This window comes from Eubalaena glacialis, chromosome 4 (genome assembly GCF_028564815.1).
Source record: "Eubalaena glacialis isolate mEubGla1 chromosome 4, mEubGla1.1.hap2.+ XY, whole genome shotgun sequence".
Classification (NCBI taxonomy): Eukaryota; Metazoa; Chordata; class Mammalia; order Artiodactyla; family Balaenidae; genus Eubalaena; species Eubalaena glacialis.
The window spans coordinates 173,885,555-173,910,726 of NC_083719.1; the positions used below are offsets into that span (position 1 = coordinate 173,885,555).

Consider the following 25,172-nt stretch of genomic DNA (forward strand, 5'->3'; position numbering starts at 1 on the left):
TATTTTAAAGAGTTAAGGATTCTGAGATGGGATTATCCTGGGTTTATGGGCGCTAAACGTGATCACAAGTGACCTTTTAAGAGAGAGCAGAGAGAGATTTGATGCAGAGGAAGAGAAGGTGATGTGACTACAGAGGCAGAGATTGGAGCGATGCGGCCATAAGCCAAGGAATGCCTGGAGCCTCCAGAAGCTAGAAGAAGCTAGGAAGGATCCTCCCCTAGAGCCTTCGGAGGGAAGTCAGCCCTGCCAGTGACGCTTTGATTTCAGCCCAAGGGTACTGATTTCTGGCCTCCAGGACTGAGAGAATAAACTTCTGTTGTTTTACACCACCAAGTTAGTGGTGACTTGTTACATAGCCACAGGAAACTAATACAGTATGATTCCATTTATATGACCTTCTAGAAAAGATGCAACCATAGGGACAGAACACAGATTGGAGGTCTCTGGGGATGAGGGGAGAGTTGGAGTACAGGTGGGCATGTGGGAATTGCAGCAGAAAGGAAGGTGGCCCGTCTGGTGCTGACCGTGTTTATTTGCTGACCCAAGAAGAGCAAACAGAAATGCATGGGAAGGTGTCAGGGCCAGTTGCAGGTGATTTACATCTGTTTTTCTAATCCTCAGGATGTCTTAAAATTTTTTGCCTAAGCTTTCTGTGCACTTCTGTGATTTAGATAGAAATATTTGCTGTGCTGGCCACCATGTGGGTACTGATTTACACCTGGCTTACGGCCACTTGGAATCCCTTTTCTTGCCTTTACATGTCCCTTCACATAATGATGAATGTTGTGCCGTCCTCCCGGCCAAGGGGAGGAGCTGCTGTGGGCCCCTGTGCTGGCCTGCCATGCCCTTGCTCTGCTGTGACCTCATCAAGTAAGGGTAGAATCTTATCAGTGTGTCCGCCCATGTTTCCCAGCTTGGCCCTGAGCTGGCCACGCCCGCAGGACTGATCTGGGGATGCATCCCAGGCCTTTCTACCCGCCTGTGGTTCACACAATTGGCCCCTCTTGGTCCCAGACACTGTCTAAACTCTCTATGGTCTCAGCATCCCACTCGGAACCTGCCAGGAAGTCGCAGGGAGGATTCCTGAAAGGCGTTTCCCAATCGTCTCTGCTTTACTGGAAATTGGGGGACAGTTGCCAGGAGGTTGACTGACAGGCCTTTTCTCAGGACCTAACCTCCCCCTTTGCTGGCCACGCACTGCTCAGGAGAGGTTGGATCCCAGCTCTGCAGAATCAGCTCATGGGCTTCGTTTGTGCTTTGTAGAATCAGAAAGACAGACTGTTTAAGAAGGAACAGAAGCCTTCCCTCCCATCACTTTCCACAGGCAGCTGTGAGTTACGGGGGCTTCAGGCCACAGGGAGCATGCTGCCTGGGCACAGTTGCCACTGCCCCCAGTGGGCACTTCAGGACCGAGAGGGGCAGTGTTGGGTACTGATGCTCCCCACGTTCAGCCAGTGGTGGGCATCCTGGGACTGTGGCCAGATCTGCCCTGTCCTTGATGGTCCTTCCACCTCCACTGGCTCCATCCCTTTCCCCCACGTGAAACACCAGCTCTGTGCTCACCATCCTCATACCCTCCCACACCGTCCATACTGTGTGCCTTGGGTGGGGGGTCTTGTACATGTACACTTTTATTTTTAAAATTATTTATTTATTTATTTATTTTTGGCTGCATTGGGTCTTCGTTGCCGCACGCGGGCTTTCTCTAGTTGTGGTGAGCGGGGGCTACTCTTCGCTGCGGTGCGCGGGCTTCTCTTGTTGCAGAGCACGGGCTCTAGGTGCGCAGGCTTCAGTAGTTGTGGCATGTGGGCTCAGTAGTTGTGGCTCACGGGCTTAGTTGCTCCGCAGCATGTGGGATCTTCCCGGACCAGGGCTCAAACCCATGTCCCCTGCATTGGTAGGCGGACTCCTAACCACTGCGCCACCAGGGAAGTCCCGCACTTTTAAATTTTTTTTTATTTTTTTATACAGCAGGTTCTTATTAGTCATCAGTTTTATACACATCACTGTATACATGTCAATCCCAATCGCCCAATTCATCACACCCCCGCCCCCACCCCCACCCCCCTGTGGCTTTCCCCCCTTGGTGTCCATACGTTTGTTCTCTACATCTGTGTCTCAATTTCTGCCCTGCAAACCGGTTCATCTGTACCATTTTTCTAGGTTCCACATATATGCGTAAATATACGATATTTGTTTTTCTCTTTCTGACTTACTTCACTACTTCACTCTGTATGACAGTCTCTAGATCCATCCACGTCTCAACAAATGACCCAACTTCGTTCCTTTTTATGGCTGAGTAATATTCCATTGTATATATGTACCACATCTTCTTTATCCATTCGTCTGTCGATGGGCATTTAGGTTGCTTCCATGACCTGGCTATTGTAAATAGTGCTGCAGTGAACATTGGGGTGCATGTGTCTTTTTGAATTGTGGTTTTCTCTTGGTATATGCCCAGTAGTGGGATTGCTGGATCATATGGTAATTCTATTTTTAGTTTTTTAAGGAACCTCCATACTGTTCTCCATAGTGGCTGTATCAGTTTACATTCCCACCAACAGTGCAGGAGGGTTCCCTTTTCTCCACACCCTCTCCAGCATTTGTTGTTTGTAGATTTTCTGATGAAGCCCATTCTAACTGGTGTGAGGTGATACCTCTTTGTAGTTTTGATTTGCATTTCTCTAATAATTAGTGATGTTGAGCAGCTTTTCATGTGCTTCTTGGCCATCTGTATGTCTTCTTTGGAGAAATGTCTATTTAGGACTTCTGCCCATTTTTGGATTGGGTTGTTTGTTTTTTTAATATTGAGCTGCATGAGCTGTTTATATATTTTGGAGATTAGTCCTTTGTCCGTTGATTCGTTTGCAAATATTTTCTCCCATTCTGAGGGTTGTCTTTTCGTCTTGTTTGTGGTTTCCTTTGCTGTGCAAAAGCTTTGAAGTTTCATTAGGTCCCATTTGTTTATTTTTGTTTTTATTTCCATTTCTCTAGGAGGTGGATCAAAAAAGATCTTGCTGTGATTTATGTCTAAGAGTGTTCTTCCTATGTTTTCCTCTAAGAGTTTTATAGTGTCCGGTCTTAAATTTAGGTCTCTAATCCATTTTGAGTTTATTTTTGTGTATGGTGTTAGGGAGTATTCTAATTTCATTCTTTTACATGTAGCTGTGCAGTTTTCCCAGCACCACTTGTTGAAGAGACTGTCTTTTCTCCACTGTATATCCTTGCCTCCTTTGTCATAGATTAGTTGACCATAGGTGCGTGGGTTTACCTCTGGGCTTTCTATCTTGTTCCACTTTTTATTTTAAATCTTTTCACATGGGACTGTGCATGGGTTGCTGGGACAGAGGTGAGAATAACGATTGCCCCCTGGCTGTCAGTCTCACCCTCTGAGCTTTTACCCATCTTGTCTCAACTTTTCCCTGTGCCCTCCTCATCCTCCCATTTTTGGTTTGTTTGGTTTTGCTAGAGCATCTTTAAAACGATCCCAGGTATCTTTTCATTTCATCCATGGCTATTTCAGTCACTGTGTTGACTGTCAACAGATGCAGACTTGTGTTTTTTAGACATGGCCTCCGTGCAGCTCCCTGAGAGCACCCTTGCTGGCCCTCCACAGGCTCTTCACTGAGGGTAGTTCAGGTAGGGTGCACACAGAGCCACATGCGACATTCGTGTTAAGTCTGTGGTAATTTATAGCACTCCATTCCTCCCCTCGAGCCATTCATCTGTTGAAGAAACCAGTTCATCGGTCCCAAGGAATTTCCCATGTTCTGCTCTGGCGATCACTGTCCTCGTTGCCTTCCGCGTGGCAGCAGCTAGCTCAGGGCTTCTCGGCCTTGGCTTCACTCACATCTGGGGCTGGGTCACTCTGTGGTGGGGCCATCCTGTACACCGTAGTCTGTCGGGCAGAGTCTCTGGCCTCCATCCGTCAGATGTCAGGAGCAGCCCCCTACAACCAAGTCACGACGTCCTAAAATGTCTCTGCGCGTCGCCAGTGTCCCCTGGGGCAGAGTCACCCAGTGGAGAACTGCAGGTGTAACTTGTTGCCTTACCCACTGTGCTTCCTACAAACTGGTCGCTAGACCTGGAGGTGGATTTCGTAAGCCACTTCCTGTTGCTTCACCCTCGAAGTGTTCTTCTCCATGGGGAGAGAGAAGAGGATCCTGGCCGTAAGCTTCCTTCTCTCCCTCGCCCCATCTTAGGGAAGAGGAGTTTCAGGCCAGGATTCACACCTTCTCCCACAGGCCTGCCTGTTCCCCTGACCGTCACTGCCCTGTGCCCACCCTGTTTTTTGTTACATGCATCAAGATCTTTATTAAACAGGTTTCTTCACCCAAGTTGCGCCCCCTGCATTGGGGAGCTGCCTGGGGGCTGAGTGACCTCAGGGCGTGGACGCCCCTGCCCTGCTGTGTTGAGGCCTCCCCACTGCCCACCACTGCCAGGCCTCCCAACTCAGCCCTGGGCTCTTAGTCAAAGCATGGCACTAGCAGTGACACTTGTCCCGAGCAGCTCCTGGTTTCATCCTCCCTGCACTGCTAATGGGGGATGGTGTTCTGCTACTCGGGGTGCTGACAGGGCCGGTGTGGGGGTCGGTGCCTGCTGCTCGGGAGGTGCCACACTGGGCAGCTTGGCCCCGGAGGAGGGCGTGACCTGTGAGCCTACGATGTGAGTGACACAAGACCTCAGAGGGTCTGAAGAGACTAAGTGTGTCGTGTGTAATGCTGCCAGCCTGAGGCGTAGCCCATGCATGTACCAAGTGTGACAGGCATGGAGATGGGCGGTGTTGTGCCTGGGGGGGGTGTCATGGGAAGTTACATTACCTGGTGGCTTGTTAATCACCGTATGAGGGCTGACCCAAAAGCTGCTGAGGAGACAGGGAATTGGGCATTGCCCGGGCTAGTCCGTCAGTCCCTCTTGGTCCCTAAACAGGTAGAGGAGGTAACAGGGTGGCAGGTACCCCTAACAAGCGGTGCGTCCCTGATCCTGTGAGCTGTCAGCCCCTGCAGGGAACAGCCAGCCAGAAGTCAAAGAAGGACCACGTTTGCACGTTCAGCCCATGCACCACCAGGGGAGTCCTAGCTGCTGGGGTCCAGGGCAGGCTGGGTGGGTCTGGAGGGTGACGCTGGTCCTACTATTAAGACACCTCTGCCTGTTTGCTCAGAAGACACTGTTGGTACAACATCTACTTTCTGAGAGGGCCCACGAACCCAGGGGGACCCCTGTCTCCCTCATACCATGGCTGCCCTCAAACCTTGCCTTCTCGGGCTTCCCTGGTGGCACAGTGGTTAAGAGTCCGCCTACCAATGCAGGGGACATGGGTTCGAGCCGTGGTCTGGGAAGATCCCACACGCCGCGGAGCAACTAAGCCCCTGCGCCACAACTACTGAGCCTGAGCTCTAGGGCCCGTAAGCCACAACTACTGAGCCCACATGCCACAGCTACTGAAGCCTGCGCGCCTAGAGCCCATGTTCCGCAACGAGAAGCCACGACAATGAGAAACCTGTGCGCCGCAACGAAGGGTGGCCCCCGCTCACCACAACTAGAGAAAGCTCGCACGCAGCAACGAAGACCCAACACAGCCAATCAATCAATCAATCAATAAAACAAAAAAACAAAAACCTTGCCTTCTCACCCATGGCTGCTGTCTCTGCCACCCTTGCTGCCTGCAGTCCAGCTCAGTGTCTCTGCTTCATCTCCTTACGCCGTGTGTACTGTGCCCCTTACTTGTTCCTTCCATGTGCAGTCACGGCCATGTGGTGTCCTCTCTGTGTCCAGCTGTCCCACTCTGTGAGGCATGGCCTGGGACCCTCGAGGCTCGGGAAGTACCCCTTGAGGGCAAGAACGGGTAAATGGTCCGACCAGGCCAGAGGTGCACGTTCAGCGAGTCCAGAGGCAAATATGCGGGTCCAGCTGCTCCTCCCAGTCAACCTCCTGCAGCGGGTCAGATGGTGTCAGGACACTGGGACAGTCTGCTCCCATCTCCCCCTCCTCCTCCTTGCCCCTGGTTGCCACCCATTTAGTGTTGCACATCCAAATCCCGCACTTCATTATTGTTATTTTGGCCTTCAACTATCAATTATCTTTTACAGAAACATAATGAGAAAAAAGTCTTTCATGTTCATAAATGTTCACCATAACCTGACAGTCTTCATCCTCTGTGCAGATCTGCATGTCCATCTGGTGTCACTCTCCTTTCCTCCTAAAGAACTTCCGGAACCTTCCTTGTAATGCAGATCTGCTGCAAACAGACTCTCTCAGCCTTTGTCTGAACAAGTCTTTATGTCACCTTCTCTTTTCACTGTATATGGAATTCTGGGTTGGCAGTGTTCTTTCCTCAGTATTTTGAAGATGTCCTTCTGTGGTCTCTGAGCTTGTTTCTGACATTTGGTCTCGTGAGTGCTTCTCCGTTTGTGGTGCATCAGTCAGCCCGCTGCACTTGTTTGCTTATGGTATGTTGCCACGTGGTTCTTTGTTTTCTGCTGGAGCTTCTTAGATCTGTGGATTTATAGTATTTGTCACATTTGGGGGTTTGAGGCCATTACTTATTTGGATATCATGCCCTTGGGATTCCAGTTACATGTATAATGGATTTCTTAGTACTGTCCCACAGTTCACCACGGCTTTTTTTTTTTTTTTTTTTTTTTTAGTAATCTTTTTATTTTCCCATATGCACGCACACATGCATATCTACAGAGTTCTTGTCGGAGTGTGCAAGCGGTGTGGGAAGACAGTTTTCACCTAACATAGGTTTCTGGGCCATGGCCCCGCACCGCCATCTACGCAGCACTCCATGGCGAGGTTCCAGAACGTCCCACGCAGCCTCGCGGCGCTCATTGCCGTGGTGAGACATCTGGACGTCTTCCTCATGTCCGGGCACTACTTCGGCTTTTCCGTGTTCCTACTCCCACAGACTGGCCTTGGGCGCCCGTGGTAATACTCCTCCCTTCACGCTTCCCACGCCTGGATTTCCCACCGTCTAGGGCCACGGGCTGGCCTTCCTCACCTCCCACAGTCTTCAGACACGCAGCCGGGCTCACCAAGGCTTTGTTCATTTTCCTGTAGATTTTTTTCTGTGTGATTCATTTTGGGTAAATTGACATTACTTTGTCATCAGATTCACTAACCTTTTCTTCCACAGTGTTTAACGTTAATCCCACCCAGTAAGTATTTCATCAAGATACTGCGTTTCTCAGCTCAAGAAGTTCCATGTGACTCTCCTCTGGTACTTCATATTCCTCTTCTCACCAGTTCAAGGTTCTCTTTAAGCCCTTGAGCATTTTAAATTTAGAATAGTTGCTCTAAAGTGAAACCCTTGTCTGATAATTCCGTCTTCTCTGTCCTTTCTGGGTCTGTTTCCATTGACTGATTTTTCTCTTGGGTTAGGGTTCACATTTTTCTATAGCTTCACATGTCTGGAGAGTTTTGGTTTTTGGATACTGTGTGTTGTAGATTCCATGGGATTGTCTGCTGGATTTTATTGTCTTAAAGCGTGTCAGTTCTGCTGGCTGCTGGCAGGCAGTTTGGTTAGCAGTGGATCAGCTGATCTTGGGGAAGCTTGTTTTTGAAATTTCTTAGTAAGGGGAATAAGAGAACCCCTTAAATGAGGGCTGGTTTAGCTCCACTGCTGAGTGGTGCAGTGTGGACTCCTCTGGGCTGGCTATCTATGGCGTCTCCTGGCCCATATCCCTGGGCTTGGGGACCCACCTCAGGGAGAGACCTGAAGCCTTCCTGGGCAGCAGCTCAAGGCCCCTTGCAGGTGCCAGGAGCTGTCCCTCTGCACTGTCCCTGCCTTCATGGGCCTCTGCCCGCACGTGCAGTTCCTTCAGCCTCCCTGGCCCGTGGTCCAGAGGTTCCTGGAGGCAGTGAGCTGAGCAGTCAGAGGCTCCCTTGGCCGTTTCCCTTCTTTCACATCTCTGGCCAGTGCTGCCTGCATTCACTTTGAAAGCATTGTTGTGTGTTTTGTCCAGCACCCTAGTTGTTGCCAGTGGATGGCTTGTCTGGTCCCAGGTGGTCTGTCTGGCCCTGACATGGGTGCCTGCTTGTGAAGAAACTGAGAAGGTTCAACGGGACAGCTATCTGTCCATTCATCCCTCCATCCATCCAGTGAATATTTCCTGGGCTTGGGTGGCCCACCATGGCCTTCCAGTGGTGGAAAGGCCTGCCCCCCTCTAAGTGGAGTGCAGGGCATGAGTCACCGGCCTAATCACCAAAACCTCCAGACAGAAGGTTGGAGGTGACTGCAGCAGACGTGGCTGTGTCCTCCTGGGGTCAGCCTACAAGTCCCTGAAGGGCTCAGAGAAAAGGAGGCTGCAAATGTGTGTACCACCCAGCACAGAGAACCTTGGAGGTGGCAGGTGGATTTGGATCCTGGCCCTGTGTGGGTTTGGGCGAGTCAATTGACCCTCTCTGATACTTGAGGTTTGTGGTGGAGTTTAGCGATAACAAGCCTAAAATGCAGCTCTTAGCCTGCGGCCTGCAGGATGTGTTCCTGGGTGCCATGTGCCCTGGTCCCGTGGTGCCCCCCCTGCTCAGGATGGCTCTGGGTCCCGAGCCTTCACCAGGCTGTTAAGTCAAGGGAAGTGCAGGCGGGCTGTTCCTCAGGGATCCTGGATCTTTGGCTTTCAGTGTGGCCTGCCTACAAGAGGTTGTAAGTTGCCGGCCTGGGGCCTTGAGGCTGCTCTGCCCAGGTTTCCCCGGAGCCTTCGGGAACAGCCAGCATCAGACCTGCACAGCGTGCAGCGCTGCTGGTAGACCACAGCCACTCCTACTCCCACCAGCCCAGTGGCCACCCACTGGAGTCAGGCACAGGCCTTTGATGGGTGGGGCTTGTGTCCTGAGTGCACCCAGTGGACACCCAGCAACCTCCAAGTGAGGGTCCCCGTTGGCGTCCACTGCAGCTTGCTGGTTGGAGCGGGAATTAGCCCAGATGGTCCTGTCCTGCCTTGTTTAACAGCAGAGGGTGGAAGTGGGGCCATGGCCCCAGGTGCTGGGAGGCACCTCTGTCATTGTGAGCGACCCATATGGCAGGGTTTCCAGAGGGGCCCACGGCACTTGGGGTTACCCTCAGACTACCTGCCCCACTTTGAACCTGACTCAGAAGGAAGGGAGAGAGCCGATGAGTTATCACGTGACCAGCTTCCTTCCGGTAGTTTCTTGGAGGTGACAGGGCTGGATGCACTTTGAGTAATTCAAATAAAGTGTATTTGCTTCACAGTAAGCACCTGAAAACTTCTGTTTAGGAAGATAGAAACCTTACTTTGATCTAAAACAGATCTCCATTTCAAGTAGCCCCTGCGCCACAACAAAACAGTATGTGCCAAAGGCCACTTTGGTGGATATTGAAGACACACAAGTAGTTTTTAAGTACATTTTAGAATGCTTTAGAAAATTCTGTTTTCTTAAACCTTCTTATAACAATTTTAATTTTGTTGTGCTTCATTAAAATGTTATTGGGCCTCCAGGCTGGGAGTCTGTGACAGGTGGGATTGTCACGTGCCAGTGTGCAGGACACTCCAAAATCAGAGACTCCTGCAGCCCTTGGAGAGGTGCCCTGGCCAGTGCCTGTGTTTCCTCCTGGAAACCAGATGGGGGGGACGCAGTGGTAAGCAGGCAGCTTACCTACAGGCACCCCATGTGGAAAGGTCTGCAGAAAGGGTCAAGGCTGTCGCCCCCAGGACAGAGGAGAACTGATGGGTGAGAGCCACAGCCAGCTTAGGCAGCTGCATTAACCCAGATCACTGAGGGTGGGCCCTCTGGTGCCAGCAGATGTGCTTTTGACTGCTCTTGGTCGCCAGCTGTTAGGCGGCATGGGCTGAGTGCCATTAGAATACACCTCAGGGGAGGGACTTCCCTGGCGGTCCAGTGGTTTGGACTCTGTGCTTTCACTGCTGAGGGCCCGGGGTCAATCCCTGGTCAGGGAACTAAGATCCCACAAGCTGCAAGGTGCAGCCAGTCAGTCAGTCAGTAAACAAACAAACAGCCGTGGAGCAACTAAGCCTGTGCGCCACAACTACTGAGCCTGCGCTCTAGAGCCCGTGAGCCACAACTACTGAGCCCACGTGCCACAACTACTGAAGCCTGCGCGCCTGGAGCCCATGCTCTGCAACAAGAGAAGCCACTGCAATGAGAAGCCTGTGCACCGCAACGAAGAGTAGCCCCTGCTCGCCACAACTAGAGAAAGCCCACACACAGCAACGAAGATCCGACGCAGCCAAAAATAAGTAAATAAATAAGTAAATTTATAAAACAAACAAACGAACGTACCTCAGGGGAAGTCCCTGGCGGTCCAGTGGTTAGGACTCTGTGCTTTCACTACTGAGGGTGTGGGTTCCATCTTTGATCAGGGAACTAAGATCCCATAAGCCGTGGAGCATGACCCAAAAAAATGGAAAAGAAGAAAAAAGAATACACCTCAGTCATTGACCAAGTGTCATTGACTCCTCTTTTTGTTCTAAAGTCTTACAAATGGGGCTCTTGTCCCCTCTGCCGGCACAGGGGCTGGTGGAATTTAGACAGGTCTTGGCTTGGTGTCTTTTTTGCTAATGGCGATAGACAGGTGGCCCATCACCTACGTGTGTGTGTGCGCGCGTGCGTGTGCACACACGTGCGCACAGTGGTGTGAGTGAATTGCTCTGTTGTTGACGAGAAGGACCTGGCCTGATCCTCCTACTGGAGGGAGGAGACACCACAAGAACCCATGTGGCCCGGACCCTGGTTCTATGATGAAAGTCAGGCGGCATGGGGACACGCACTTGAAGCCAGCCCTCCTGGCATAGTGGAGGAAGCTTGGGCTTTTAGGCCTCTTGGCTAACTTCTCTACAGTATAAAGTCTTATTCTCAGTGCCCTTGGGGATTGAATGACTTTGTGAGAAAGGAGTCTCCCAAATAACTTGCTTGGCAACTAGGCCAGTTAAATGCTTCACTAGATGGCCCACAGGGAGCGTGTGATCCAGGGGGAGGATGGCCCACCACACCATCGAGTCAGCCAGGCACCAGGGGGGCTGCCCTGGTGGAGTCTCTTCTGGGAAGGTGCACCCTGTTTAGTTCCTCTCCTTCGCTACCTACATCCGGGCTCGCGTCATTGCTGACGTCATGGCCCCTGTCCCCCAAGCCCCTGGAACACAGAGGCCTTGCTGTGTGTGGATGGCAGACACACATGGTGCTATGGTTATCCCCGAGCTGAGTCTTGCATGGAGGTCTGGACCGAGAGACCTGGGGGCACGAGAACCAAGTCCTGCATGCTCTCTACTACCATGGTGTCCCACGTCTCTGCTCCGGGCTTTGCACTTGCTGTTCCCTGGCCAAGAACACCCTGACTTCCTAGCTTTCATGATCAGGTGATGTCAGTAGAGAGCTCCGTAATGACAACAGACAGGGTGGCTTTACCTTGACGCTGTCTTTGCTGTGTTCTTGTGTGTTCTGCTGTTGCCCTTCCACCCACTTTACATCACTCTTGCACTGAAAATGGTTAACGGACGGTAGTCTCTCCCCATGTTCAGGTGGTGTTCCTCAAAGCCCACACAAGTCTTCAGAGAAAGACCCTCTGTATGCCCTAGGGCAGGTCACAGCATTATGGAGGCATCATTTATAACCCATAGAACTTCCCCATTTTAGGTGTATAGTCAGTGAGTGTTAATGTTCCACCCAAGAAGTTCCCTCCAGCCTGTCTGCAGCCACTCCCCACTTCCAGGCACTCACTGATCTTTAGTTTTGCCTTTTCTGGAACTTTATATAGATGGAATCATCCATCGTGTGGTGTTATATGTTGGGCTACTCTCACTTAGCTGGTGGCTTTGAGGTTCGTCCATGTTGTGTCCATCAGGAGTTCGTTTCTTTTTATTTCTGGGTATTATTCTGTTGTTTCTCTATCCACCAACTGATGTACATTTGGGTTGTTGGCTGTTTTTTGAATAGTAAGAGTAATTCTGCTGTGCACATGTATGTATGTTTTTGTGCAGACATATATTTTCATTTCTCTTGGGTATATCCCTAGGAATGGAATTGCTGGGTCATGTGGTAACTCTGTGTTTAACCTTTTAAGAAACTGCCAGACTTTTCTACAGGACCTTGTATGTTCCCACCAGTAAGGGACGAGGGTTCTGGGGCGTCGTCTTCTTTCTTTTAGCTATCCCAGTAGGTGCCTGCGCCGTCTCTTCCTCACTGATGAGTAAGGGCTTCTCCCGTGCTTATTGGCCACTTGCAGGTCTTCTTTTTGATCTCTGTCTTTAACCCATTTCCAAGCAAAGGCCACTGAAATGTTGCATCTCCAGGGGCCCAGCTAGGCGGGGCCCCCACTGGTGCTGCTCCTCCAGTACTCTGAACAGCAGCCCAGGCAGTGGTCTGGTTGTGGTCTGTGGGACGGGTCATCTGGTCCTGAGCCTGCTTTGGAGGGAGCCTGGCCCCTGTCTCAGCAGCACAGTGGCCCTTGTGCCTGCAGGGGCTGGAGCAGCACAGAGGGCTGGAGGACCTCCCGTATCTGCCGGCCTGGTGGTGAGGGGTGTTGTGCTTTAGAAGTGTGGGGTGGTTTCTGGGGTGTCAGATCCCATGGAGGTAAGTGCTGGAGCTCCGTGTGACCTCTCAGGTCTGCTCTAAATGGCGGAGTCCTTGGAGATTCTTGGCAAAAGGGGAGGCTCCTGGTAAGCAAAGTGGGGTGAGTGTGTGGCCCACAGGGTCCAAGCTGGCTGAGCCCTGTCTCCCTCACATGCCTACAGCCCTCGGCCCAGTGGCTGACGGGGTTACAGACACCGAGAGGCCAGTCTGCCCATTGGTTGGTTCTCCCCACGTGTATGTAGCTCCTCTACCCACCCAGGGCTTGCGGTGGGCCTGACATTCTGGGTGGGGAGCAGACAGGTAGCCACTCCAGACGCTCTGAGAGAGGCGTGGGGGGCCCAGGTGGGAGAGCCTCCCCTCCCTCTAGGGGGCGCTAGGGTGGAGACCTGAGAGGTGGGCTCTGATGGAGGTAGGAGAGCCCAAGACTTCGGCACCGTGTGGAGGAACTGGGGAGGACAACGGGCACAGAGGCCAATTTGGGCCCTGTGGGTTTGGGGGTAGAGGGAAGGGGTTGTGGTGACAAACCAGCACCACCCTGTGGGGTGATGTCTGCTACACAGAAGGTAGGTGCTGAGGGCCCCAAGATAGGTGAGAAAGAGAGGTGCGACCCTCCATCTGGATCCGTGTTCTTTCTGAAATTCCACCAGAAGGCTGATCTCTGAATAGCTAAAGCTTAAATTATTTTGAGTTTTTTGGTGTATTTTTTCTTGTGACATTTGGAAATTCCGCCACTCCAAGTGCAGTGACAAGCTGCTCTGAAGCTGTGACGTGGGAGCTGGGCAGGCGTTGGGCTCTGTCCTGCCAGGGTGTTGGGGGGCAGGGTGTCACCTCATCAGCCTGCCTCCTGGCTGGTGGTGCTCACCCATCCCGATTCCTTTCCAGCGGGGTGTCTCTGAGGCAGGATGACCTGGGCTGTTGTTGGTTTTGGGAGAATGGTGAAGGGGCGCTGCCCATTGCCTGTATCTTCACTCTTGCCTCTCATGTGTACCTTCAGCCCTGGACCCTGTGCCATCTGAGGAACTCCTACTGATCCTTCAAAACCCTGCTCCGGTAACCTTTCCTGTAATTTTCAACATGTGTGGGGTTTTTTTCACCCCTCCTGAAAACACTGTCCTTATCTGGCTCCTTGTATGACTGGGAAGTGAGTCTTTGGATTTCCAGATATCTTTATTGACATTTTTCCATCTTGCTTTTTTGCAGGATTCTGTTTCACTGAGACCTTCGATCCGATTTCAAGGAAGTCAGGGGGTGAGTCTTTTTTTGGTCTTAATCATATTTAGAATTGTGGAACTGGTGTGCTCCCTGCCCTGTTAGGGCTTGCTGGGCACAGCAGCCGGCTGGGAGCAGTGTTTTGGCCCCATCCACCTCTGTGCCAGGCTGGGCCCTATACTGAGTCAGGGTCTGCCTCTGGTTACCTCCAGGCTGGTCCTGTGGCTGGGGCCACACCAACAGGCAATCTGTGGCCTGAAGGCAGCTCTCCTGTCCAGTGGCTCCTCAGTCTCTCCCACTTCCTTCCTGTAGCTGCCAAACCCCTGTTCTGACTTGATCTCTGTGCTGATTCAAAACTATGGCCCCAGAGCCCAAGCAGGCCTGGAACTGTGCCCCCCCAGGGTGGGACACTTGTCTCTGTCGGTGGACCTGGGACCATGGGTGTTTGTCTGGCTTTTGGTACTGGGCAGGGGGGTTATAGAAACTCAACATTCCCATTTTTTCGTGAAGGGTATTTGATTCTCAATAACCATCTTACAGAAAAATTGGGGAATGGAAGAAAGGGTGGGTTGTCCATAATCCTTACCCCCCCAGGTCTTAGGACCCCCATATTGTCCACCCACCAAAGGTGCTTTAGAACACTTTAGATTTTCTTCTAGTCTTCATTGCAAGTCTTTTTTTTTTTTTTTTTTTTTTTTAATCTGAAGAGTTGCCACATGTGTCTAAGTCAGTTTCCACCTGACAGCCTGCTGGCTTCTTACAGGGTTCTGTGGGTTTTACCCCAGCCAGCATGCTCCAGAGAGATGGAGCCTTGAGGAGATATGTGTCTGCATGTGCAGATACATCGATACCAAGAGATTTATTGCAAGACATTGACTCATGTGGTAGTGAGGCTGATGAGTCTGAATTCCATGGGGCAGGTAGGAGCTGGCACTGGGGTTCATAGGCGAGCTTCTTCCTCCTCAGGGAAGCCTTAGTTTCCTTCTTAAGGCCTTCAGCTGATTGGATGAGGCCCACCCAGACCATGGAGGGTCATCTCCTTAAAGTCAGCTGGTCGTGGGTGTCACTGCATCTACAGAATACCTCCACGGCACACCCAGATTACCATTCATAGAGTCATTGGGAGCTGTGGCCTGGCCAGGGGGACACACGAACTGACCATCACACCAAGACCAGTCAAGGGTCGGTGAGACGCCCTTAAAGGCCCCAGGGCCCTCCCCCCGCCGGACCCCCTCACACCCGTGCCTCCTCTGGGGCTTCCTCCGCACCTTCATTGGCCCCATCAGTCTTCTGCCGGTCACCCTTTTGCAGCCTCCACTTTATCTTCCCTGAGACATTTCCCCAGGGGTTAGAGGTCAGTGCTGGGCTTGCTGCCAGACTGGCCCAGTGGCGCCCTCTTGTGGCCCATGATCACTCTGTGCCCTCAGCAGCCGTGGGAAGATGAGGAAGCCAGTGCACGGATTGGTGTTCATTTATCCAGTGAGCGATGCTTTCTAGTCAGCAAGGCACCACTTGGCTGCTCATAGAAGCGCTGTGAGGTTCTCCTGGGTTGTACCCTGTGTCGCCCAAATTCCTGTGCAAAACCTAAGAGCCACATCCATTCAAGTTAGGGGTCCCAACATCTTAGTTTTAAACTTATGCTTTGCCCACATTTCCTTCCTTCTGGGCATTCTCATGTGTAATGGAGTTCCTAGAAGGTTCTGAGGGTGTGGAGGCCCTGCACTGCAGCTCGGGGCAAGCCAGGCCATGAGTCTCCACTAAGAGGCTATCCCTGTATGAGACCATGTGAGGGCTGGAGGGGGCTGTGTGATGAGGAGGGTGCTTTCCCAGCTTGCTGTGAAGGATCAGGTGCTAAGTCTGCCCCTTATGACCTCTGGACCTTGTCCTCCTCCTCCTGGGCATTGATGGAATGTGACCATTCCTCCCTGCCAGGTGTGAGAGGCCTGGCCTGGTGCCAGGCACACAGCAGACTCTGTCCTGGCCAGGCCACATCTGCATGGTCACTCAGAGCAGAGGAGGGGAGGAGGCAGGGTGCCTCGCTCTCTGCTCCCACTTCTCCTGGTCGCTCTGTACACTCCACCTGTGGGGTTGGAAATAGAGTAGGAGGCTGGCGGGTGGAGTTGGGCAGGCTCATTCAATGTTCCTGATGCTTGGGCTGACTCGATGTTCTGGACCCCATGTAGGCTGACAGGGCCCGCTTCCCAGAGGCCCATGAAGCTAGCAGACTGAAGATTGAGACCCTGTTTGCTCCTTAGCTCAGGGACCTTGGCCAGATCTTCTCCCTCTGTCCCTTGGCCTCCCTGCCCAGGAGATGGGCCACCCACCTCAAGGGTTGTATGCAGGTTAACATGGCCTTAGGAGAACCAGAATCCTCCCTGCAGTCCAGAACCCGCTCACTCAGTTCCTGGTGCTAATCCCCACCTGATGTGAATGCAGTACAGCTGGTATAGGGTCTCGGTGTCACTCAACTCCTGGGTTGGGAGTCACATCCAGTCCAGCCACATCCCCGCCTGTGCTGTGAGTGCCACAAGGGCTGGGTGCTGTGTGGCTGGGCCCCCGTGTTGGCTGGTTCCTTGGGGCGACTGTATGGCATTTGCCAGGTTCCCCGGAGAGCCTGGCCCCACCTGTAGCACGTCCATGATCTAGGGCATCGTCTTCAGAGCAAAATGCTCACCTTTGTTTCATTTGCCGTGTACATGTGTGTTCTCTGCCCTCTCACAGACACTGAGCTGGCTGACCTGGGCCCCTCTGCCATCAGGGGTCACTTCTAAGGTGTCAGCCCCTGACAGCTGGTGAAGCGTCAGGCTGCAGAGGGGAAAAGAAAACCCCACTTGGCCGGCCGCAGCCCAGCACTCTTCAGTTGATGAAAAAAGAAAGAAAGGGAAGTAGGGTTGGCATCCAGGGCTGTTGAAGGCATTTGTATGTGCTGCAGCAGGAACCCAAATGGCAGTTTACAGAATGAGGTTTGGTGGCACTTGTCAAGGGCCTTTGACCAGTGTCTCTGTGATCTAGGAGCCAACTCTGCGGGAATCATTAGGGATGTGCACAAGATTGAGCCACAGGGGTGCTTGTTGCTGTGTCACGGGGATAACTTGGAAAGCCCGGGAAGGGGCGGGCAGGCGGGCGGGCATTGTGCACTCCCGCTTCCCAGGGCCCACAGAGTGCGGGAGCGGCTCTCGAGAAGGAAATAGGTGCTTGGAAAGCGCCCTGGGTTTGGGGTTGAGGAAGCTAGGGCCTCCCAGTGGACGGAAGAGGCCACTACAACTCTTAGGAGTTGTATTCAGCTGCGCAGTAGTAACTCTTTACCCAAAATATATTTTATTCTGAGGGTTCCCTGGAAAAGAAAAATAATGAAAACGAATGTTCTCTGAAAACCCCTCTAGCTAGAGAGAGGCTGGCTAGTCAGTGTTTGGTTCCTGTGTGTGCCTGTTTTGTCTTGTTCTTACCTGACTGGAATACCAAGTGCTCCCCACCATTTATCCCCCACCCAGCTCGGGACTTGATTTGTCTCATTGAAGCTCCCACCTGCACCGCAGACAGACCAGGCCCCGCAGGTCTGGGGGAGGGCTGCCGGCCTGACTTGGGACAGATTTCAAAGGGGGTTGATTTAAGGGCTCTGGCAGGGACTCGACCTACTCGCAGCGGAACCAACAGCCCCTCTTGGGCCTCAGGCGGATGTCAGTCCCTCAGGTGCCCAGGACCATCTGGGTTGGGACAAGGCTGTTTGTTGCTCCAGATCCATCTGTTTGTCTGTGCACACAGACACATGCTTAAGTTTATGGCAACTCCCTCTGCCTCCCCATAACCAGGAGTTGGGGCTAACATCAGATGCACCCAAACCTGCCATGCTCGGGCCAGCTGAGGGCCACGTGGTGGTCCCCATGGGACAGCCGAGACTTGGTCCAGAAGGCACACGTACTGCTAAGTGGGGGCCAAGTTTCGGAACGTGTCGAGCTCTCTGCTGTCACAGAGAAAGCCGCGCATTCCTGAACCATTCGTGCCCAGCTGGCTGGTTTCCCTGCTGGTTTCCAGTGACTGGTAGCCATTAACCAGCAGCAAAACAGACTGTTAACCAGAGGATTCCATAGGCGGTGGTGCCACAGAGCTGGGGAGGGCCTGGGGCTTCAAGACCCTCCAGTGCCAGGCTCCAAGCAAGCCTCCCCTTCCCACCGTCCTGCAGCCCCAGTAGCTGCACAGACCCTCCTCTGGGCTCTGTGCTGTGCCCCCGCCTCCAGGATTTTGGAAGTGGCCATACATACCCATGTGGGAAAGGTTCTCACAGGGTAAAAGGATCACAGTGAAGGTTCCACCACACCCCTGCCCAGAGAGAAGCACGGTTGCATCAGGACTCATGCTGTATGTACCCTCACCTTTCCTCTTAGGGGCGATAGCCTGATGGGGACTGTGGCAGTCATGGCAGCCACTGCCCTTTGAGCAGACTGAGATGGAAAAATGCCCCCTGGGGAGGCCTGGTCTCTGCCAGAGCCAGGATGTGGTGAGGGAGAGGATCAAGGTCAGGATGGAGGAAGAGCCACCCGTGTTGGGGTTCAGGCGCCATCGGAAGTGCCTTTTGATTTTTCTGACTTTGTGGTGCGCAGTCTTCCTGCCGCATTCTGGGCAACTGCATCAGTGTGTACCTGGCTACGGGTGCATCTCCCACAGTGACCCTCAGAAGCATCTGAGTGCTGGGTTTTCAGTTACTTCTGTAATGGAGAACAAAAGTCACATCTGCAAAGGAATGTGCAGACAACACAGGGTGGCTACTAGTGCTGGACAAGACGCTGCACACGCACTGGAGCGTGCGTGTGTGTGTGTGTATACATGTGTGTTTTCCTGCCCGAGGTGAGTGATAGCAGGCAGTCTGGGTTTGATTTTTTTAGATGCTGAGTGTGAGTTGCTCCATCTCTTTTTGACCCTCATAAAGAAACAGGTGTTTGTGTTGAGATTAGGGCCTGCGTGGCTGGCCAGGGCCGACCTGGCATTGCCACCCTGCTGGTCTCCTCCATGGACTTCGGCCTCACCTGCCACTGGGTGTGTGCCCTGGGTGGGCCCTGCCCCCGAACTGCATTGACAGGAACATGCCGGAGGGCCAGGAGGGAGTGCTGGACAGACCCCAGCTGGGTGGCTGGGTGGAGCTGGGCCAACGGGGCAGCCTTTCTCCTGGGCAGCATTCATTGTGGGGCGGGGAGGTGGGGGACAGGGATGATCATCGGCCCAAGGTCATTTGCAGTCCTTGGACGGCTGGTGCAGACTGTCCCTCTCCCCCAGGCCAGGCTCTTCCTGCCCTGAGCGGCTGTACCTGGGAGCCACTCTGTGACGCCTTGGCTCTCAGTGTGCACGGCGGAGGCCTCTCTTTGGAACAGGGACTGGCTGTGCATTGAGGGGGTCCTGCAGCATTTTGAGCCAGCCCTGGGTTGTGTGACCTCCCAGCTTCCCTCATGGGTCTACACACCACCCTGAGGGCTGGGGCAGGGGAGCCGCATCCCTCCCTGTGGCCCAAGCTGCCGTGTCCTTGCTCTCACGGACAAGGCTCAGACAGGCTGAGCCGCCTGCAGTCACATGTGACAGCTGGGCACAGGGCAGGGGGGATTCAGCCCTGAGCCGCATTCTGTCCAGCGCTGATGAGGCGTGTTAGTGTCCTCACACCACCAACGAGGAGACGTGCTCACCTTGGCCTGCTGAGCCGGTGCGACAGCCCAGGAACGAGGCCTGCTGCCCCCTAACCCCCAGTGCTGCCCCTTCTTGTTGACCACTTGTGACTCCACCTTGTGTGTCCGCCTAGCTGTGATGAGCTCCTGTGCTCAAGCCCAGGGATTACTATAAGGCTGGTCACCTCTGGTGACAGGGTTCTGGAGGCCCTTCCACTGCCTGCACAGGGGCTGGCGGCCGGAATGTGAGGTTTTCCTGTCTGTGTTTTTCAGCAGCTGCTGGCCTTCACCCAGTGTGGGCAGGGGGCCAGAGGGTCAGCCTGGAATAAAGTGGCCTCTGGATGTCCTGCCTACGCTGAGCCCTGCACTTTGGCCAGGACCAGTGCTGTCTGTCTGCCTGTCTGTCAGCCAGGCCGTCTGTCTGTTCTCTCTGGCGGCTGTGGTTTTGCCTCGCTAGGCTACAGTGGTGCTCTCTGAAGTTGGGGTTACATAAACCATGGCACACGCATCCCCTGTCATGGTTGATTGGGGGAAAGTGCTGCCCATCTGTGAGCCCCTCGGGGCCTGGGCCTGCCTTATTCACAGCCACCCAGGTGGAGTCAGTGTTCGGCCTGGAGGAGGTGGAGAGGGCGTTGCTAAGTGGGAGTGCGGGTCAGGGCATCTCGACCTCTCAGCATGCCCTGCCCGCTGCTGACGCCCACCCATCTTGTCTCATCTTTACGGTTGTCCTGAACCAGATCAGCCCTGTTTGGTGGGGAAACTGAGTCATGGCCCAGCTTGGGGTGGGGTCCCTGCCTCTGGTTGTGTGCTGAGTGCTCTGTGCTCCTCAGACTGAGTTGCCATTGCTGCTTAGAAACCAGACACAGGACCCCACCCCCCCACCCCCACCCCCCGCTACTGCATGAGAACCCAGGACCCACCAGCAGCCTGTCCATGGTGACACGCTGGTCCTGTCACTGTCAGGAAAACAAAGGTGCGTTTCAAAGGAATGTGGTTTTACATTCCCACTGTAAGGGGCATGCTTCACGGATGGGCCTGGGTCCTGTGCTGGCCCATCCTGTGGTCCCCTCTGTGCTGTGGACCTACCGGTGATGTCCCCCCCTCTCCACGCAGCACATCTCCATCCCCCAGCCTGACTGCCCCACGGAGCCGCGGACGTTCTCCTTCTACCTCTCCAACATCGGCCGTGACAGCCCGCAGGGCAGCTTTGACTGCATCCAGCAGTATGTCTCCAGGTGAGCCTTGCCCAGGCTGCCCCAGGTCTCCCAGTGGGCAGACCCGCCTCCCCCGACTTCCACTGTGGCGTCCCCCGCCCCAGCCTGCTGTGCAGATGTTTACCCACCACCTCCAGCCCCAGCGCCCCTTCTTCCTCTTCTCAAGTGAGCTACGCTGGCTCCTTACAGTGTGTCCAGGGCACAGGTCTAGGTCCTGGCGTGCCACCCGTGGCCCAGGGACCTGGGTTCCCTTGTTTCTTTTGGGTCAAGATGTACCTTGAAGAAACCCTGTTGCCCAGGTCAGCACCAAACCCCATTTCTTGGGCATGGGGGTGGTGACCATCTCTCCTGGTCATCCCAGGTGCTCATCTCGGCTTCTGGCCCCTTGTCTTGCAGCCATGGGGATGTCCACCTGGACTGCCTGGGCAGCGTCCAGGACAAAATCACAGTGTGTGCCACCGACGACTCCTACCAGAAAGCGCGGCAGAGCCTGGCTCAGGCTGAGGAGGAGACACGGAGTCGAGGCGCCATCGTCATCAAGCCCGGAGGCCGTTACCTGGGTGAGGATCAGGGGCCTGGGGCTCCACCTGTGGGGGTCTTGTACCTGCTGGGCAGCTGTCGGGGGAGCAGGAGACTCAGGGTCCATCCAGACCAGGAGCGGGAGTGATGGGTTGACAGAGGTAGGATGAGCTGGGTCAGTGTTGGGTCAGGACAGAAGGTCCTTCTTGGGTGGCATCTGCTGCCTTCTGAACCCAAGATGGACTAAGGGGCCTGAGAATTCCAGGCATTCTGAATCTCAGGGCTCCTCTCCCAGGCTGTAGCCTCAGGGACCTCTGCCCATCATGGAGACTCACCCTACATGAAGCCAGAGCTTCGGTCTGTCCTTCAGCTGCCACCCCTGCCCTCACCTGCCCAGATGTCTCCTTCCCAAGACCGACGTGGCTGGGGCAAGGTGCAGATGACGAGATGCACCCTATGGCGGGCGGCCTGCTGCTGTGTTGGGCCCAGCGAGGGACCGTAGGGTGGAGACCAGGAAGGAAACGCATTGATCCCTGTTCACTGGGAAGGCTCCGGCCCCTCAGCATCTGCTTGGAAACAACTTCAGTGAAGTCGAGACACTGACAACATTAAAAGTAGAGAGAAAAGTACTATCTATTTAGAAAGCTCCATCATCTTGCTGTAGTCTTCCTACCTCCTGGATGCAGATGGAGTTAAAGAGTCATTGGAATTCGTTGCCAGGCAAGAAAGGCCTGAGAGAGGTGTGAAACGGCTTACAGCAAGGGAGAACCTTGATGGCTTTTGGGGTTTTTTTCTTCTTTAAGAAAAAGCAAGAGCGTTTCACATTGCTCCAGAGAACATGCGATTTCCCTTACTTGGCAGTAGGGTTGGCTCTGAATGAAACCGCAGATGGTGCATGAATCCGTCCTGCCGGTCAGCGCTGGGCCCCAGTGGATGTAGCTGTGAGTGACCAGGGAGCCTGGGCCCTGGGCTGTAAGCTGCCCAAGAGGTGCCAGCCAGAATCTAAAAGGGCTTCAGAGCCTGCTTTTGCCTCAAGATGCAAATGTGGACATTTGTACACATTTTAATAAAGTTTGGGTGGGTCTTTCAACCAAAAACTTGGTCCAAAATTCGTCTTACGGTGCCATTTTGGGTACAGTGAAGGTTTTTGCAGTAGTTTACGTTCTGGTGGAAACGCTCGTGTCCTGGCCTCTTAAGCCACCGACGTGCACGTCCTGGGTGTGTCAGGCCTCTCCCCCCACCCCATGTCGGCCCGTCAGATGGGTCCTCTGGGGACGAAGTCTGGCCCTGAGGATTCTAAAAGCACTTCTTCCCTGTGTTCATTTGACAAATCAGATTTGAGGGATACATGCAAAAGGAAGTCGTCGTGGAGAGGTTTCTGGCCCAAGGATTCAAGATGTGCGCTGACTTTGCTCAGCGGTCCTCGTTCCTGCAGTGGCGGGGGCGCCGTCCAAGGTGGAGTTAATGACTTAGGAGTGGAAGCACCCTCCCTCGAGAGCAGTGCTGGAGGCTCCATGGAGGATCCCCTCGTACGTCTCTGTTTGCACCAAGAGGGTGGGGGATCGGCCTGCTGCCCCCGGGCCTCCGAGCACAGCCAGGTCTGCCCAGGGAGCACTTGCCAGGGCCACCGCTGGGGAGCTGCTCACACCCTGGGGTCTCCAGAGCAGCTTCCCAAGTGGCCCTGACGCCTTTATTTTCTTCTCCTTTTTCATAAAAGAGAATGGCGGATCCTATGGGACCAGTGTAGTGCTGTGAAGTTCAGGCTCTGGGTGCCTGCCTCTGGCAGTTCTGGGACTCCCTTGTTACCATCAGCCCCCTCTCCCCATACGGGTCAGGTGTTTTGGGTCCCCCGGATGTAGGCTGCCCATTGATGAAGTCAGTTAAGGCTCTAAGCCGGCTTCTATTTCCTGTAGCTCCCGCTTCTGAGACTGTGGGGCCCTGCAAGTGCCCACTGAGCTGTTTGTGGTCAGCAGGTGGCAGTCTCGGCCGCCCAAGGACCCCACTGAGCAGGTGGGGCTGGACGAGGCTTGAATCGCCTTCCTCTTGGGCTTAGTGAGAGCTTGGGGCTGTCGGCCATCGGCCATCCACGGGTGTCCACGAGCTCACTCAGGAACTTGGCGTTGGCCCCAGGCAGTGGGACGCGGTGGCCACTCCCTCACCCCTTCCAATCCCTAATGCCTGTCTCTTATTGCAGGCAAAAAGGTTCAGTTTCGGAAACCGGCCCCGGGGGCAGTGGATGCTGTGCCCTCCCGGAAGCGGGCGACCCCCATCAACCTGGCAAGCGCCATCAAGAAGACCAGCGCTGGCAGCGTTAGCGGGGGCAGCGGGGTGTCTCAGAGGCCCTTCCGTGACCGGGTGCTGCACCTCCTGGCGCTGAGGCCCTACCGGAAGGCTGAGCTGCTGCTGAGGCTGCAGAAGGACGGCCTGGCTCAGGCGGACAAGGACTCACTGGACGGCCTCCTCCAGCAGGTGCGTGCTTGCCCTGGGCTGGCCTGGGCTGCGCATGTGGCACTCACTGCCCAGGGCCCTCCTCCTTACCAGCTGCGGACACACAGGCAGTGGGCGTAGCACAGGGGATCCAAGACTTCAGTTGCACAAGGTTTTTAGAATTGAACGAAGCCTGAGGAACCCACAAGCATGAGTTAGCAAGAGCTCGGGCTTCACAGTCAGACAGCAAGGACCTCCTTGTTGCTCATCAGTTGTGGCTCCAGGCAAGGGGCTTCATGTCCGGACCCTCAGGCTTCCATCTGCGGCTGGGGCATGACCACAGCACCTCTCTTGGGGTCAAGAGCTAAGCGGGGAGGAACGTGGTGCCCGCAGGTGGAGCCTGCTATTAAGCAGCCGGGGCTTTGGAGCAAGGGCGGTGGCCCCAGCACCTTCCTGAGGCCCTACCCTAGAGGAGGCAACTCGAGGACCCCTGAGAAGGTGAGTGGCTCACTCCGGCTTCACCACATCAGCTGGGCCATGTGGATACCACTTTGCCATGAAGTGGGGATGGGCCACCTCAGAGCGCTGTGAGGATGGCACAGCCAGCAGCAGTCACGCCAGCATCCTGAGGAGGAGGCGTGGCCCTGCCTCAGGTACTCTGGGCACTTGGATGGTGCCTCCTATAGCAGAAAGTACACGCCGTGACCATCAGTAGCTATGTCTGAGGATGAGTTTCAGATTTACCGAGTTCTTCAGCAGGCCTCCTGGCACTACTCTTCCCCATCCCCAGTGCAGTCCAAGGCTGGTGTGACCACACAGCACATTTGTTGGGAGGATGTCGGCATGGCTCTTGCCCCCCCGTGCTCTGGCTGGGGTCCCTGTGTTACCTATTACCCCCAGAGAGTTCAGGGCAAAGGGAACGGGTGAAGAGGGAAGAGAGGCCTCTGTGACATTCCCCTGCATTCCGAGCACAGATTCAGGTCTGGGCAGGGGCTGGGCCCCATCCACAGAGCAGGTGAAGGGTGCCTCTCCCATCCTTCACCCGAGGAGAATCCTCTTGTGTCCTGAGGGCTCAGGTGCTCACCGGAGACTCACGTTACTGTCAGGAGCGCCCATGTCCACTCACTGGGTGCCTTTGTGCGGATTTGGCCTCCTGAGCCACTGTCCCCCACGTGGAGGTCATGCTGGCAAGGACTGAGTAGCACTGTTTCTCCCTGTAAGCTTAGGAGTTGGCTCGGGGCCTATTAGAAGATAGATGCATGGCTCTGTAGCCCAGAAGTTTTCTCTGGCAAAGGGGCTTGCCAAAGCACCCAGAAAGCTCCAGAACCAGGAACGACATTCCCAGGGCGCTCGTTTCCTTGGAAAGTCACGTGCCGACCTTGCCCCTGGGAAATTGGGGGAAGTACATGGGAGGCCCTTTCCCTGGGCTGGGGGCCACCCAGAGCTGCCTCCTGCAGCATGGGGTGACCGCAGCAGGGCTGAAGGGAGCTGGACAGAGTCATCAGACATGAGCCAGGACTGGAGACAAGTGTGGCAGCCACGCCCGCCCCTGGATGTGCCCATAGCTTGCATTGCCATCCAGCCAGGCCCTCAGCCCCTGGTGTAG

General features: G+C 54.3%; 1 protein-coding gene across 1 annotated transcript in view; it reads left to right on the plus strand.

The window, feature by feature from the left end:
* The window catches only part of ELL (elongation factor for RNA polymerase II), a 79,638-nt gene that overhangs the window by 37,465 nt on the left and 17,001 nt on the right, over positions 1–25,172 (plus strand). The window contains exons 2-5 of the mRNA XM_061190219.1: positions 13,750–13,797; positions 20,520–20,641; positions 21,017–21,180; positions 23,334–23,608. Of these exons, the coding sequence (XP_061046202.1) occupies positions 13,750–13,797; positions 20,520–20,641; positions 21,017–21,180; positions 23,334–23,608 (609 nt within the window). The remainder of the gene's footprint in view (positions 1–13,749; positions 13,798–20,519; positions 20,642–21,016; positions 21,181–23,333; positions 23,609–25,172) is intronic.